The following is a 17,588-nucleotide window of genomic DNA, read 5'->3' on the forward strand; positions in this document are numbered from 1 at the left end:
TTTCCTAAAATCAGTTCAGAAATCAAAACCCTAATCTAGATTAAATAAAACCTCCAAACAAGAATTAGAAAATCAAAATCTATGTAATAAAAATCTCTAGGCAAAATAAAGAGCAGCATGTTTTATTTACCCTAGGTAGTCGATCGGAAAACACAAGGTGGTGCAGCGACAATGGTGATTTTCAAGTCAGTGGTGATAGAAGAAATGCACCGCCCTCGTAGGAGACCAAATCCCTCAAAAAAATTTCATGATCAAGAATTTTGGACGGGAGAAATAGGGATTGTGAACTCGGCCAAAGAGAGAGAATGAAGAAATAAAGGGAGAAAATCATACTTGACCGTGACCATGACAAGTCCAAAGCCATTGCAAGGTCCGTCGACAACCGTCATGAGAGAGAAGTGTGTGGGTTTTTTCTTCCATTGAGATTGTTTGAGTCGAGGGAGGGATGGAGAAGAGGAACCGTGTGGGGGAGAACAGAGAGGTCTCGAGTTGAAAATAAATCCCGTTGGAGAGAGAGAGAGAGAGAGAGAGAGAGAGAGAGAGAGAGAGAGAGAGAGAGAGAGAGAGAGAGAGAGAGAGAGAGAGAGAGAGAGAGAGAGAGAGAGAGAGAGAGAGAGAGAGAGAGAGAGAGAGAGAGAGAGAGAGAGAGAGAATAATTAGTAAAATAAGACTAATAGAGTGAATAATGGATCTCCAAATTTGTAGAAATATTGTTTATAGGTATGTAAAATTATAGAAATGCATAATCTAATGTAGTGAAATTAAAGATCATATTATGCAAATATGTATATGCATATGCATATACCAATGCGAATGCTCTTAATGATTAATATTCTATTTATTTGAATTATTTTTTTTTTGGGTGATGCTATATCCTGATCATTGTAGGAAGAACAAACTAAAATTAACGTCGCAAATAGAATGAAATGGGAATTAATTAAGAGTGGCACTGCAGCCTGACAAATTGCCCCAACAATGTGTCTCGAGAATTGTATTTCATTTTTTTAAAACTTTTTTTCATTAATTTTTTTAATATCCTTAAACATTTTTTTTAAAAGTACAACATCATTAAAAGACACTTCCATAATCATTAAGTTAAAAAAAAACAGTTAGTCATTTTCCACTAATTAAATCATCAATTCCTCACAACTAAGTACACTACAAGAAATTTAATTTTTAGAAACGAAATTTGTTAGGGACGAAATAAATTTCGTCCCTAAAAATACTTTTCAGAAACGAAATTTAAATTTCGTCTCAAAATATGGAGTACCTTATAAATCCGTTCGAACTAATACATATTAGTTCGAACCGGAGATTCTGGGACGAATTAAATCGTCTCCAAAAATCTTATCCGTTCGAACTAATAAAATTTAATTCGAACAGATAATTAATCTATTCGAATGTAAAATAATTCGTTCGAATGAGTATTACCTTGTTCGAACGGTATTATTTAATTGAAAAGATATATTGTTAAAATTGTAATAATATATATTTTTTATATTAAAAAATATAAAAAATATGTAATAATTAATTTAAAAACATTTTAGTTAAATAAATATTATTTTAAAGATATTGTCCTTTTTTTAATTATCGTGAACATTAAGTGTAATGAGAAGAAAATATAATTAATAATAAAGAGGCTAGCAAACACTAAAATAAAAACCATACATTAATTACATCCCAAAAAGAGTTAGACGTTCTATACAACATAAAAATAGTAAAATAATAACTAACAATATCTATTTATTAAGTAAATTAAAATCCTCATGTAAGGTATGTAAGCATCCTTCCAGGTCCTTTAAATTTTTCATAATGGGCTGAATGAATTCCCTCAATATAAATAACAATAAGGGCTGTCAAATATTATCTTTAGCTCGAATGATTAAAATTCAATTCGAATGGTCGAAAATTTCATTCGAATGACGTTAAAGTCCATTCGAATGAACTTATATTCCATTCGAATGAAAATAAATTCCATTCGAATAGTCTTGAATTTCATTCGAATGAAATTTAGGCTCATTCGAACGGAACTAAGCTAAACAGACATGGTTGAGTCGACTCAGTCCCGAATCTACAAACTAGTTTTTCACCATAATCCAAGATTTTAATTGGTAGAAATGATTTAGGAGTAAAGCCCCATCATTTCTACCGATTACTTTTGTGTCATTTAGCCCCAAAACAACAAAATGGGGTCAGAGAAGAAACTGTATCGCGACATATATAACATAATTTCGTTCGAACGAAAAGGGTATAAGTTCGAACGAAAAGGGTATAAGTTCGAATGAATTATATAATAATTCATAAAAAAATATATATAAGTACAAGAGGTAAAACAATACGTTTTATATTACTAATACTAGTATATAATACTAATATTAGTACTAATAAAAAATTTCTGGACTAGTATATATAATATAATATATATATATAATATATATTAGATATCTATATATATTATATAGTATAGAGTATTTAATTAGTTACTTATATATATATTGTAAGTAACTAGTATATATATATAATAGTATATATATTATGCATTAGATGAGTATAAAATAATATTGTGTAAAGCATTGCATTATAAAGTAATATACTAAGTATATAGTAAAACATTGCATTAAATATAAGTACAAAATACATATATCTAATATATTTAGTTTGTATATTAGTAATAAACCAAGTACTTAGAATATATTATAAAATATTATAGTACTATTAGTTTTCATATATTTATGCTATCTATACTATAATATCACTTAGTATTATACTATTAGTGATACTTAGTATTATACTTATAGTGATACTAATTATAAGTATAACACTATAAGTGATACTAAATAAAATATTATACTATTAGTAATACTTAATATTATAGATTGGTAAGAAACTTAGTATTATGCTATTAGTGACACTTAGTATTATATAGTGTATATATTTTTTACAAATACTAATAATAATATTGAAAATATTATGTGTATTTTATATATTTCTAGAATTATCTATTCGAATGAATATAAAATAGTTCGAATAGAGATAAAGTATGTTCGAACGAATTTTTTTTGTTTGGAGGGAAAATTCGCGCCAAATTATCGGTATATGCTGGAGAATATTCCATTTTTTTGTTCGAACGCTTATATTATTAGTTCGAATGGGAAAATATTGTGGGAAAAATTAGCGGTCTTTTTGAATTTTCGCGTTCGAACTGCTAAAAAATCCGTTTGAACGTAAATTCACATATTATTAAACCGATCATTTCACTTCATTTTCACTCGGATTGAAGTTTGAGAGAAGGAGAGAGAGCGACAGAGGCTTTGAGAGAGTGTTGTATAGAGAGAGAGCTTAAAGAAGTAAGAGAAAAGAGATTCTTTAGGGAGAAAAGACAAGGACAAGAGGTAATATGTTTTTTTTTTGTTATTTTTCATTCCGATTTTCTTTTACAAGTATCTTGATATTTGCTGCATTTATTTGTTGGGATAGAACAACGGTTTAATGTGTTTTATACATATAGGTATTGTGGATTAATATTTTTATTAGATTGCAAAAATTAGAAGTAAGTTTTTATAGTTTTCTAAGTTATTTAATAATCATATTTAGGGATAATAATTTAGTTTTCAATATATTATATTGAAATATTCTGTAGTGTATGGGAAAATTGTGTTTTGTGGTTCAGTTTTTTGCTATGTTTCGTAAATGGTTTCTGGCTTGGTCCCATTCGAACACTCTGAATACCGTTCGAATTGAATTTTCTCCGTTCGAACGGAATCTAACTTGACCAGAATTTCGTTCGAACAGTTTGAGTGTTTGTTCGAACAGTACCAATTACGTAGATATTTATAATGTAATTATAAAATGTAATTATAACGTATAATTGTAAATATTTAAGTACTATAATTAAATAGATTAATACTTAAAATCTAATTATACATTATTTAATTAAAGAATTATAATGTATTAGTGAAAATATTTAAGTAATCTAATTAAATAGACTAATACTCTAAATATTCTTATAAAATATTTAATTAAGTAATTATAATGAATTATTGAAAATATTTAAGTACTCTAATTAAATATGTTAATTAGTTAAAATATAATTATAAAATAATTAATTAAAAATTATAATTAAATATTTGAAAATATTTAAGTGCTCTAATTAAATAGATTAATACTCTAAATACTCTTATAAAATATTTAATTAAATAATTATAATGAATTATTGAAAATATTTATGTACTCTAATAAAATATAATTAAAATATATGATTCTGAGACGACATTTAAAATATTAATTAGTTAAAATATAATTATAAAATAATTAATTAAAAAATTATAATTAAATATTTAAAAATATTTAAGTACTCTAATTAAGATGATTAACATGATGGAATATACTTATATAATATTTAATTAAAGAATTATAATGTATAATTAAAAATATTTAAGTAGTCTAATTAAATAGATTAAGACTTCATTTTATACATTTATTATAATTTCAAACAGAAATGCCTCCTAAACGCAAAAGAACACGTGAGCCATCCCCACCACTTACTAACTCCCGTGTGATTCACCTGTCAACAATGGTGGGCCAATATCACCAGTGCCAGAACAAGGTATTTTATCACTGCATATCTTTTAAATAAAATATGATATTATTTTTTCATATTGCCTCCATTAAATCTTAATATATACACTTTTTCATATAAATTATGATATTAATTTTCATTTTGCAGCAAGAAGAAAATCCTACTGATTATGATCTGACCCAATTGTATGCTAAAGCACATAAAAATCATGATGGTGTTTGGAGCAATCCTGAGGCAGAGGCAAATTATGTAAGTTTAAGTTTATTTAATTTCATTGTCTAAATATATTTTTGTTACATATACTAATTTTAATGTTTTTCTTTTTCTAGGACAAGATGATATCTCTTAAAGACACTGTTGCAGATCCATCTGATGAATCATCTGTCAACGATGCTCAAATCTTTTCTCAAGTTCTTGGATCACGTTCTGGATATTTGAGGGGCTTAAGACGTTGCGTGAAGCCATCCTCAACATCTTCATCATCTTCTAAAGCCAGATCGAATGACGACAAGACTAAAAGATTAGAGGAAGCTGCACTTGAGATAGAACGATTGAGATCGAAGGAAAAATAGTTGCTGACCCGATTAGATCAAGCAGCAGATTTAGAAGCAAGATTAGAAGAAATGCTACAATTAAATAACCAAAAAATGTTTGAAAAATTTCAATTAATGATGTCCCAAAACCCTATACCACCACTACCACCATAATCATAATTCATTTGGTTTTTTTTTTAATTGCCTTTAATATTTATGATGTTTGTAAACATTTGAACAATTGATGTATATAGATTACAATTTGATGTATATAGATTACAATTTGTATTAGTATCAATTTCATTTTGTTTGATCAATGCCGTTCGAATGGTAAATTACCATTTATGCATACATTCGAACAAAAACATATCCATTCGAATAAAAAAATTTCCATTCGAACAAAACAATATCCATTCGAACCAAAAAATTTCCATTCGAACAAAAATATACCCATTCGAATTTACCGGGAAATACAATCCATGCGTTCGTTCGAACAAAAATATTTTCGTTCGAACTTGATTCTGAGACGACATTTTTTTGTCTCAGAAAAAATTTTGCGTTCGAACGGTTTCGACCGGTTCCGCCCAATTTCGTCCCTAAAAATACTTTTCAGAGACGTCTCCGAAAACTTTCTGAGACAGCCTTTTTGAGACAAAATAGAGACGAAATTTTTTCGTCTCCCAAAACTTTTAGGGACGAAATTTCCATTTTTTGAGACAAAATTTTTTGTCTCAAAAAATCATATCTCTTGTAGTGGTACTTGATCTCAAGGAGAAAATTAAAAAAAAAAAAAAAAAAAAAAAAAAAAAAAAAAAAAAAAGGAAAGGAAAAGAAAGAAAGAAAGAAAGAAATTAGAAAGATCTAGATGATTAGACAGTGGACCATGCATCATGCTCATTAAGCCGACATGATCAGTGGCGTGCATGGAAATGTTTGTTTCTTCGTTTAGCATATAATCTCCAATATATATTGGAAATTGATTATTTTATTATGATTATCCGATTAGGTCAAACCCCATCATAGGGGTCCATTTGCAACTTGAATTGAACTGAAATCAACTCAATTCAATCTCATTTTAAACTGAGTCCATCATTTAAACACACAATTCACAAATTACTAAACCCAACTCATCTCCTCTTTACACATGAAACTTACAACTTTTTTTTAACTCAACATCTATTTACATACGGGATCCACAACCTTTTTCAATTTTCCATAAATATATAAACTCATCTTAACATTTAAATACATCTAAACGTATCTTAGATGGGCCCACAAAACTCACTGGCCACCATCTCAACTTGTTACTATTTATAAAGAACTTAACTTATCTCAATTTAACTTAATATCCAAAGAGGAGTGCAGGTTTCTTCTTCCATTGGAGTTGTTCGAGTCGAGGGAAGGATAGAGAAGAGGAGACCGTGTGGGGGAGAACAAAGAGGTCTCAGGATGAAAATAAATCTCCTTGAGAGAGAGAGAGAGAGAGAGAGAGAGAGAGAGAGAGATTTTTAATTTGTTAGTCTGAAAATAAGCTAGTGAACAAGTCCGTAGACTTGTTCAATAATAGTTACTTCATAGTGATCACATTTATGGGAGAATAGTGTGGAGTTTGTAAATATAATCTGTACAAATTAAGATAGTGTAGCATCCATTTTTGTCTAACCAAAACAGATGTGGAAACCACAATCTACCCCAAAAAAAAAGAAAAATTAGTTTCCTCATCTAGCTAAACTTTGTAATAAAATGTCCCTATCTAACTCATGAATTTTATTACTCCAACTTAAACAAAGTAGCTGGAAGTTTGAGAGCTCGATGAAGATGTTGAATAGAAGTATTAAAAAATCCCAAAAACTCATAAATCTTAGTTGAAACAACATCGATGGTTTCATGGAATAAATTAGCTTACGGGTGTTCAAGGTTTCTGTGTATGGAATAGATTGGTTTAATTTCTTTGCTGGTTCTTCATAATGAAAGCATGCTTAATATAATATAGGGTGCATCATAATCCACATATGAAATTGCTGTTTGAATGATCAGTTTAATAAAAATATGAAAGATTTTTATTAAATACCTGTCCAAAGATTCATATATGCTTATATATATATATATATATTTATATATATTCATATTTATGTTGTAAAAGAGCTAATCAAAAGAAACACAGCAACAAAAGATTGAGAAACAAATGTAGGTAGAAAAACTTCTAATCGCTTATGACTTCCAAGGTGTTTCAACTATGAAGATCAAAGCTTAGATGTACAATACTGGGAAACACAAGCACAGCCAGTTTTATTGTGCTAATTTGCATACGCATATATATTACCAATTGCCACGGAAGAATATGCAGTAGTACTGCAATATTTACATGATTTGATCACAAGTACTCATCAATGCAATGAATTAGCTAGGCTCCCCATATTCTGGTATATACCCAGTTGGATCTTCACAATACAGTTTGAAATTAGTAGTACGTGCTAATGTGCATGACTCATGCTTTCCAAAAATGAGGTAAGATAATGCAGTGGGGTACGTAGTACGTACTTTCATATAACAAATTGCAGGCAAACTGGCATATTGTTTGTTTCCGAATGTGTGATGAGCATGAATCTGGTGGGAAAGATATAAATTGCAAGATGCCACGTGGAAATTAAAGATTATATTGATCATGCTAGGACCATGCCAATGAGATAGAACTTCAGAATATTGGGCATTACGGCATGTTAATGTACTAGCAGCTTGGTCTAGGGGCCATAGGTATATATATATGAGGTTTGTAATGCAATTTGCCTGCTATGCCACCTGATTCCTATCTTTCATGAGCTTCTTCAATATATTATTCAATGCGGCATACATACATATACATATACACATATATATATATATATATGCTGAAAGTTTATATATTTATAGTGATGATTCTTAGCGTGTTTGTAGAGACACATTTGGATTTTTACACAAATCCAAGATGCTATATATTTCCTTGGATAATTACACATTAACAAACTGTTTAAGGTTGATTAAATCCAGCTACCACAAAACCATAATCTTAATTTTACAAGCATTGAAAAAAATAACTTTATCATAAGTCTAGAAGTTTTGGGCATTGGGTTTTCTAAACATGAACACAGGACAGTAAAGGCCTTCATCTCTAATTAATAGCTATGGGAAATCTGTTTATGCTTTTATTAGCAAGATTGAAATGCATTTAATTAGATCTTTTGGGTGCATCCAAGTTAATGATGTTTTATTCCGCATTAGTGATTAATAATATAAATATATATATTATTATGCAGATAAGTAGACAAATGTGTAACCCATGTCGAAAACATTGTCATGAAATGCTGTCAGTGTGTGCTGCCATTTTCAAGTGCATATATATAATATGCAGATGCTAATTACGCAAAATGTTGATGTATTCTACATGTATTATTTTGTTCCTACCAGCTGGACATGGATGTGTGCATCACATTGGTCGAAGGGATCCGGAACCTTTGTATAGTCGCATGGGCTTGGCTGTGATGTAGATGTTCCAGCCAACAAGGTGTTGAAGCTTCATGATCTCTACTTCCATGAGCACCCCGAACCTGCTGGCCCATTAATTGGTGTTTATTGAGAGAAGAATTCATGGGAAATTTCTATATGTATAAACTGTAAGAGATATGCTGCTCCTAAATATATAGTACTTAAAATTCCCTTCCATTAATGCACCAAGCCAATGTATTGATTACTAATAGATCAATTAGCACAATGTTGTATTGTTGCAATTGAATATATATTATATTGAAAATGGTATGGTTGTTAAATGGGCTGTATAGTGGATGGCTAGAATGTTTGTGTTGAATTTTGGTAATAGCCTGTTGCACAGTCTGAGTTGGATTTGAATTAGGTATTAAAAACTTGAGAAACACTTTACGTATGGGGAATGTCCCAAAAAGCTTACTATCAGCGTTATAAACTCGCTGGAAATAAAATCTAACTATGAAAACTTATTCCCAGCGACATCCTAATCGCTGCCAGTAAATTTTCAGTTTCACGTGCAGCGTTTATGAACTCTGAGAATAGTTAGTGGCACGGTCTTATAGTATTTCCAGCGTTTATAACCCCTGTAAATAAAGTTTTATTACAGCGTACATGATTATACGCTGGGAAAATTATCTATTTCCAGCGTTTAAAAATGCTGGAAATACTATAATTTCTAACGTAATTTTAAGACGTTGGAAATAGTATTGTAATATATCCTGTGCCTTTAATTGCGCTGGAAAGAGTTAATTTTATTTCCAGCGAGTTAAGGTTATTTCCAACATTACTATTACGCTGAAAATATTTTTCCCAACGATTTATGTCAAAGTTGGAACGCAAAATTGTAGCGATTTTTCTTTTATATATGCAGCACTAATCTTCGCTGGAAATACTTTAATATTTCCAACGACTTTTCTTTGTCGCTGTTTTATTCTATAAGCAAGTATACAATTGTGACTATCGTGCAGCGCTCAAAAGTTCGCTGAAATAATCTATTTATAGCTATTTTGCATATTTTTTGCGACTATTTTTTACGCTGTAAAAAGTGTATTTTCTTGTAGTGTTAGTAAAATAAGACTTACAGAATGAATAGTAAATCTTCCAAATTTGTAGAAATACTGTTCATGGGTATGTAAAATTATAGAGATGCATTATCTAATGTAGTGAAATCAAGAGTCATATTATGTAAATATGCATTTGCAGATGCATATGCAGATACCAATGCTAATGCTCTTAAGGTTTAATATTCCATTTTATTTTTATTTATTTATTTATTTTTGGTGATGCTATGTCCTGATCATTGTTAGAAGAAGAAACTAAAATTAACATCGCAGTAAGAATGAAATGAGAATTAATTAGGGGTGGCACTATAGCCACTGACACATTGCCCCGACAATGTGTCCCAAGAAGTGTATTTTATTTTTTGGCACTACTAGATATTGGCCCCCAACGGGGCCTGCGTGTGAATGAATGGGCTTTTAGTCATTTTATTCTTTAAATTGTAGTGAAATGTCAAAAAGGTCCCATGCATATTTTCTCTCAGATTCTTTCTCCCTCCAGTGATAGAATTCTCAGATCCCTCCAGTGGCTCCCTCTCTCACCCTCCAACTCTCCCTCACCCATCTCCACCTCCTCTGCGTCTTCTTCCTCCTTGGTTTTTTTTTTAAATCATAAATATCATTGTGATGATTTTATTACATATGTTGAAAAATGTTGCAGACATAAACACAAGAGCAATAAAATGAATCATTGTAATTGTTTCCGTACAACTAGTTTCACATACCTTCAAATCAATAGCAGTAAAAAGATTAAACCCACCACCTCTGAACAATTTCACAATTTCAAGATGCCAGCTGCTTTGGCTATTGCTTCAACTTGGCCCCTTCTTCACGAATCTTCTACATCTTGAGCATCCGCTCCATGACGAGTTCATACTTGCACTTCTCAAAGGAGTGGTGCTCGGTCTCACACTTCTAGGCTAGGTATAACTCGGACTGCCTACACTTGTTGAGTGGGATCAAAAGGTGGGCGCATTGGTCTATGTATGGAAGCGGGACCCTCGCCTCCGCCATCTCAGCTTGTGTTATGATCATTTTATTTGAAGATCCCTCTACACTTGGTTACATGAGGAGTTGCCGCCAGCATGGAGATCTCTTAAGTATGATTTGTGGTCTGATTCTTTCATATGTTTTACTCCACTTAATGGAATGATAGCATTTTACAGTTAATGAAACGATTCATTTCAAGGCATGCAAGGGGAGTCCCAAAGTTGTGGACTGTATATAGAATTTTTCTTCATTTTTTTAACTTTTTTTCATACATCTTTTTAATATCCTTAAACATTTAAAAAAAATATAACATCATTAAAAGACACTTCCTTAATCATTATGTTAAAAAAAAAGGTCAGTCATTTTCCATTAATTAAATCATCAATTCCTTAGAACTAGGTACTTGATCTCAAGGAGAATATTAAAGAAAAAGGAAATTAGAAAGATCTAGATGATCAGACAATGGACCATGCATCATGTGCATTAACCGACATGATCAGTGGCGTGCATGGAAATATTTGTTTCTTCGTTCAGCATATAATCTCCAATATATATTGGAAATTGATTATTTTATTCTGATTATCCGATTAAGTCAATCCTATCATATGGGTCAATTTGGAACTTGAATTGAACTGAAATCAATTTAGTTCAGTCTCATTTTAAGTTGAGTTTATCATTCAAACACACAACTCACAAATCACTAAACTAAACTCAACTCATCTTTACACATGAGACTCACAACATTTTTAAACTCAACACCTATTAATTTTACATGAGTTCCACAACTTTTTTCAATTTTGCACAAATACATAAACTCATCTTAACATCTAAACGCATCTTATATGAGCCCACAAAACTCACTGGCTACCATATCAACTTATTACTATTCATAAAGAACTCAATTCATCTCAATTTAACTCAATATTCAAATGGGTTAGGATTCAGCTTGCACATGTTTAAAAAAGCATGCTGCTTCGACGTCATGTTAATCGTAACAGCTTCACCTTCCATAGCTTGAGTTTTATTGATAGTACCCCATTACAACGTGTATATGTATGCACATGTGTGTGTATATATATATATATATATTTCACAGCTAGCTTTTCGACCTACATTTCACATTATTTTTTTTAAATGTACGTTAATGCAAGTAGATATGGGTCAAAGGCTCAGATGGAGAAGAGCAATATCATGAATGGAATTTGCCTTTTCCTCGATTCTAATTTGGGAATAGGATTTACAATCTGGAAAAATAAAATGATAAAGTTGATTGTTTTCGCGATGGAATTTGTGGAATAATATTGCCCCCACCAAACTCCTTTTATATATTAATAACCAAAATTAAAAAAAAAAAAAGTGGTACGTGCTAGTTTTATCTTCCCAAATCCAAGCACTTGATGAGAGAAAAATGACTTTTTATATCACTTAAATTAGATGCAAAAAATATAAACTAGTTGTCAAAGTTTTTTTTTGTATCTAATTTAAGTGACGCAAAAAGTTATTTGTTTTAATTTGTAGTGAATTGGCATCCTAGTTGGATGTGGAAACTGATCAATCTGGTTGCCAACTCGGCGTAATTAATTCAAAATTATCATGCCAACGAGATTTCCTGAAGATCAATAATAACTTCACGTATAGAATAATTTTGTGTGCTAGCTGTATAGTCTGAGGCTTCAGTTCCTAACCATGTGGTTGAGATTCCTATAGGTAGAGTCCAACAAGAAAGGGTATATATATATGTATCCATGATGTATGTATATAAGTATGCATGCATGTATGTATTTGTGTGTGTCGTGTGTGTGTGTGGGTCTAGTACAAGCTGTATGCATGTCATGTAATGTATATGCGTGAATTTCCAGGCGCATATATATACATACATATATATATATATATATATATATGTAGTGTTGTCTGCACGCATGCGCATGCACGGCGTCCATTCTGCAGGACCAGGAAGGGAAAGAGTGCAGATTTGAATGCTTATCCATGTGCTATATATGATTCTATGATGAAGAAGTTACAAACTTTTCAATGATATATATGTATGCAGATGAATCTTTATCCAAACCAAGATCACATTTGCCAGTTGGAAATTGATCTGGATATGTACCAATAATAAATATTCCGAAATCAAAGGAGATTTTGGTGGGATCTATCTGTGTCGTATGGAGATTGTAGCATGCATAAAGAGGGACACACAGAAACATAAGCAGGCCTTATGCTTGAGGACTGAATGCCTAAAGGCTTGCAAAAAGTTTGCATTTTTGTCCACAACTGGATGAAGGGGAATGGAATCATGACTCTGATCAACGATTAACTTTGAGACCGGAAAGTGGGATCGAGGACCACCATCGCCTCAACCCCACGATAGATCACTAAATTGTCATGGTTCTGCTTTAATATTTATAGCTTGCACGACTGTTCCTCGTTAAGTAGAAAATCCTCAAATCCGAATAACAACTTTAAAATATATATATACACATATAAGAGGTTCATCGCTTAGTGAACAATATTGAGGTTTCACAGCCTCTCACTACAAGAAAAATGAATTGTTATGATCAAAATTTTATAATTAAAATGACTATTTTCAAAAACATACTCGTTTTCGTTAGAAATAATCATTTTAGATGTAAAATTTTAATCATAAAAATCTATTTATCTTGTAATATCTCTCTTTGGAACATAAAAGGTATCAAAAGTATGTTAGTATGCTTATACAATAATAATTCTGACTCTCTCAATCCTCTACTTCTAACCAAGAAAATTAAAAAATATAGAAAGTGAAAAGAAAACACTACTCTCATCTATAAAATTCATAAAACTAACTGAATGAGTTTTTTTTTTAAATTTATTTTATAGTTAGGGAAATATATTTTAATAAATTTGTACAAAATTAAAACGTAAACAGTATTGCATTAATTGCATTGGATGCCACCCCATGAGATGTTGAAAATTCCTCATGAAAGGTTTCATGCAAATGATGGATTTGACAAGACGCAGCAAAAAAAAGGCTAGCTGTGATGGACCAGAAAGACCATGTGATGCCATGTGGGCAACCTTGCATATTTATGCCCTAAAAATATTCTGAAATTGTCAGCTTTACGTGAAAGGAAAGACTCTAATTAATTATAATTGAAACCTAGTGCATGTGGTGGTCCTTTTGACGATTAAGATTACTAAAGTAATGGATCCAATTATCCACACGAATTGACAGTGATGTCAGAAAGTTTGTGTTTTGGTTTGTTGGTGTGAAATCCCAATCACAGATCTGATTGGGAACAAGATTAGGTGACTATCCAATCATCAAGATTAACAGATCTAAGGACAAAATACTGGCATGCATTAATCTGGCAGCCGTACATGTTTTTATTAATGATCATTAAGGTGCACGCACATTATTCGAACCTTGAATCTTGGAAAGAGCGTATAGCAAAGGTCACCAAGACCTTTTACCTCTTGCAGAGCCAACCCACGGGGGTTTAATACTCATGTAGCTGATCCTTAATTTTTTAACCTTTTCTTTCGTTTTTTTTTTTTCCGAGAAATATTTAGACATCTTGCAATCTCAACCCTCTACTCCGTCAACAGTAGTTGTTTTTAGTCTCCCTGATATATATATATATATCCCTTTTTGCTGATTTGATAACGCCATCAGCGTCGTCGACCTACCATGCATGCATGCAATAACGTCCCTCCTCCATTATATGAACATGGATTAATCGGCAAGAGATATGACACTAAATACATCATCTAGTCTCGAAATGGATCTGCAAAGAATTGGTGTTGTGCATGGTCGAAAACTTGCTGATTCATATATTATGTTAGGATATTATATAATTTGGGCAGACATTTAATTATATTGATCACAGGACATCGATCATGTACTACTGCATAGGATTCCTGGTCTAGGTCAAATATCCAGACCTCAGTTTTAGGAACCACAAAATGCAACCTACGTAACGAATTTGATCCACAAAAGAACCTGACTAAAAATGCACAAAGTTTTGGGTTTATCCCCATGCATGACTGGTGATGAGTACCGGCCAACTCATCATGAAGTAAACCCATATGCACCTTTCATGAGTCACCAAATGCGCCCAACATCTCAAGAACCTTAACAAATTAAAGATCTCACATTCTCTCCCACTCCCTTCACGTGGACAGCTCGTGATTTTGTATGTGGGCGCAACTTCTCTTTTTATTAATTGAATTGTTGGAAATTTTTGCCCAATTTAAAGAGCGTGTCCAGAAGATTCCCAATTGAAAGGGCAAATGAAAGCTTGCCAAGATATTAAGATTCGTTACAAACCCCAAACCCACAGATATTATCTGCGCCCTAAATCATACCCTAGGAGCATCCCTGCACCCTCATATTTAAACCCATTTGGACCCACAGCATCTAAATTCTACATATAACAAAGCCCAACATGCACATCATCACCGCATCCTTCTTTAACTCCTAACTCGCTCTCCCAAAGAGTATTTTCTTCTTGTTTTGTCTGCCATATGACACCTATAAATACCACCTCCACCCTTTCCTTTCCTCACCAACCCACTCTTTCCTTTATTCTCCAGCTTTGAAGCTCATTCAAAGAAACCAAACCACACCCATAACCAAAACTACAAACACATCACAGAAAAATGTCAGGGGTTTGGATTTTCAGGCCAGATGGCGTATTTGGACCTCAGGTTGGAAGTCATCAATCAGAGTCCTCCTACGATGGAGGGCAAGGAAGTAGTTCTAGGAGAAAGGTTTTGGTGCACTTACCAACCGGACAGGTGGTATCATCCTACTCCTCCCTGGAGCAAATCTTGATGGGTTTAGGGTGGGAGAGATATTATGGAAGTAACTCCAACCTCCTCCAATTTCACAAGCAATCTTCCATTGACCTAATTTCTCTCCCAAGGGAATTCTCCAAGTTCAACTCCGTTTACATGTACGATATTGTCGTTAAAATTCCCAATATCTTCCACGTCCGAGATATGTGAGCATGCACGCATGTCTCTCCCACTCTCTCTCAATATGTATCATCACGTGATCTCATTAGTTGTCCGCCGGTCATTTATGGTTTCTAGTTCCTATGTTTTGTCCCAGAATTTCGAATGGTTTCAGACCAATCGACTAGGCTTCCTCTCACTTCATGTTTTCTATATATAATAAAGTGCAACAGTGCGTCTGTTTAAGGTACCTTATCATTGCATTGTAATGATTTACTTGGTAACATACCATGAGCGCGGCCTTGTATCATATCAAGTAATAAAGAAAGAAATTAATTAATTAGTACTCCTGCATGTCATGCATGGGATTTCACATCAGATTGACATAAAAGGAAAAAAAAAATTACAGATTATACGTACGACATCATTTTTATTCGTGCCATGTCAGCAAGCAAGCTAGCATTTCTGTTTCTGATAAAGAGACAACGAGCATTTTTTTTAAAAAGACTTCTAAAAGTAGGTATATGGTTTCGGATTAGGACTGTTTAATAGAATTTTTTTTTTTAAATATTTATCAGTAACCCTATATTAATAAATTCTGCAGGTATTCATTGATCAGAAGCTGGTTGGTAATTTGTCCGTGGGCTAAAACTAAAATCAGGGTATGATCCAAATAGTACTTGACCTATTGAAACACAACAAATTTGTAGAAAACGACACATACTTAATGGTATTAGCGTTGATATATATATATAACTACTGCACTTTTGGGTGGAATTAATTCCAAACTAAAAAAAATGAGCGGCAGCCTTTTTTTATTTTTTGTGTTTTGTGATTAATGCGTCGGATTGATTTCTTTTTTCTCTTTTTTGGGAGCTTAATGCTACGTTTGGACAATGAGAAAATTTCAAATTATTTATAAATAATAGTAAAATAATAATAATAAAATATTAAATAATAATGACTACCCAAAGACAGCCTAAAACTCATTTTATACCTTCTAGAATAGTACTTCCAACTAGCTTAAATAAATAAATAAAATAAGAGCAGTGCGACATGGGTACGTCTCGATAAGGGCAATTTTGTTTTTATTTATTTTTGCATACCCTTAAATATTTTTTTAAAGAAATTTATAATATCATTAAAAATACTTTCTTAATAATTACTAAGTAAAAAAATATTGTCGGGACCGTCAAGACCCAACTCTCCATGAGAATAACTTTTTTTATAGAACAATACCAAGAAGAAAATGCTGATAAAGTCCTTCAAACTTATTGGTCAATCTTTGTGAAAAGGACTAGGAGGGAGAGATATCACTAATAGATCACACACTCATATATCCCAAGTGACTGTATACTTATCTGATCGGAGTACTTTGACGTCATTTTGGGGTCCCCATAATGGAAAGGGAGATCCAACTGGGCTTCACGTGAAGGGGAATGGTGACAATTCCTAGCGTAGAGTCGGGAGTGACACTTGTCTAAATGGGATGTGTGAAAAAAAAAAAAAAATGATATTTTGTACGTCGACTTTTAGGATTCTTCATTGACCGCCGATCGACCCCAATAATTAGGTTTCAGCTATGTAATTATGTGGGCTGGAGATGCCGTGTAAAGCTATATACAGCTAGCTCGCTCTCACACTTTATGTTTACGTTGTGCAGCCTCCACTTTATCCTCACATTAGAATTCTTTCAAATAGCTGGATATATATATATATATATATATAAAATGTGAGAAATACTATTTTTACCGAAATAGTATCCTGAATGTATATTTTAAAAACTTTCTTTTTAAACTTAGTAATTAAGAAAATTTTTTAAATAATGTTGTATTTTTTTATTTTTTTAAACTTTTATGATGATTAAAAAATATATAAAAAAGAAAAAAAAAGAATTACATGATTTGGATGTATTTTTAAGAAATATTTTCGGAGACTCTAGCACCGCTATATATATATAGATCTACACTT

At 32.0% G+C, this 17,588-nt stretch overlaps 1 protein-coding gene across 1 annotated transcript; it reads left to right on the plus strand.

Annotated features, from left to right (window-relative positions):
- The first annotated feature begins 15,151 nt into the window (after positions 1 to 15,151).
- Positions 15,152 to 15,867, plus strand: LOC122319209 (flowering-promoting factor 1-like). Its single transcript, XM_043137164.1, has one exon. The coding sequence runs from the start codon at positions 15,321 to 15,323 to the stop codon at positions 15,666 to 15,668; it is 348 nt and encodes a 115-aa protein (XP_042993098.1). The 5' UTR covers positions 15,152 to 15,320; the 3' UTR covers positions 15,669 to 15,867.
- Positions 15,868 to 17,588: the final 1,721 nt, after the last annotated feature.

The sequence above is a fragment of the Carya illinoinensis genome, chromosome 8 (assembly GCF_018687715.1).
Source record: "Carya illinoinensis cultivar Pawnee chromosome 8, C.illinoinensisPawnee_v1, whole genome shotgun sequence".
NCBI lineage: Eukaryota > Viridiplantae > Streptophyta > Magnoliopsida > Fagales > Juglandaceae > Carya > Carya illinoinensis.

Bases quoted from the DNA above. Each gene is read 5' to 3' on its own strand.
- LOC122319209 (XM_043137164.1), top strand. From the start codon at position 15,321: ATGTCAGGGGTTTGGATTTTCAGGCCAGATGGCGTATTTGGACCTCAG.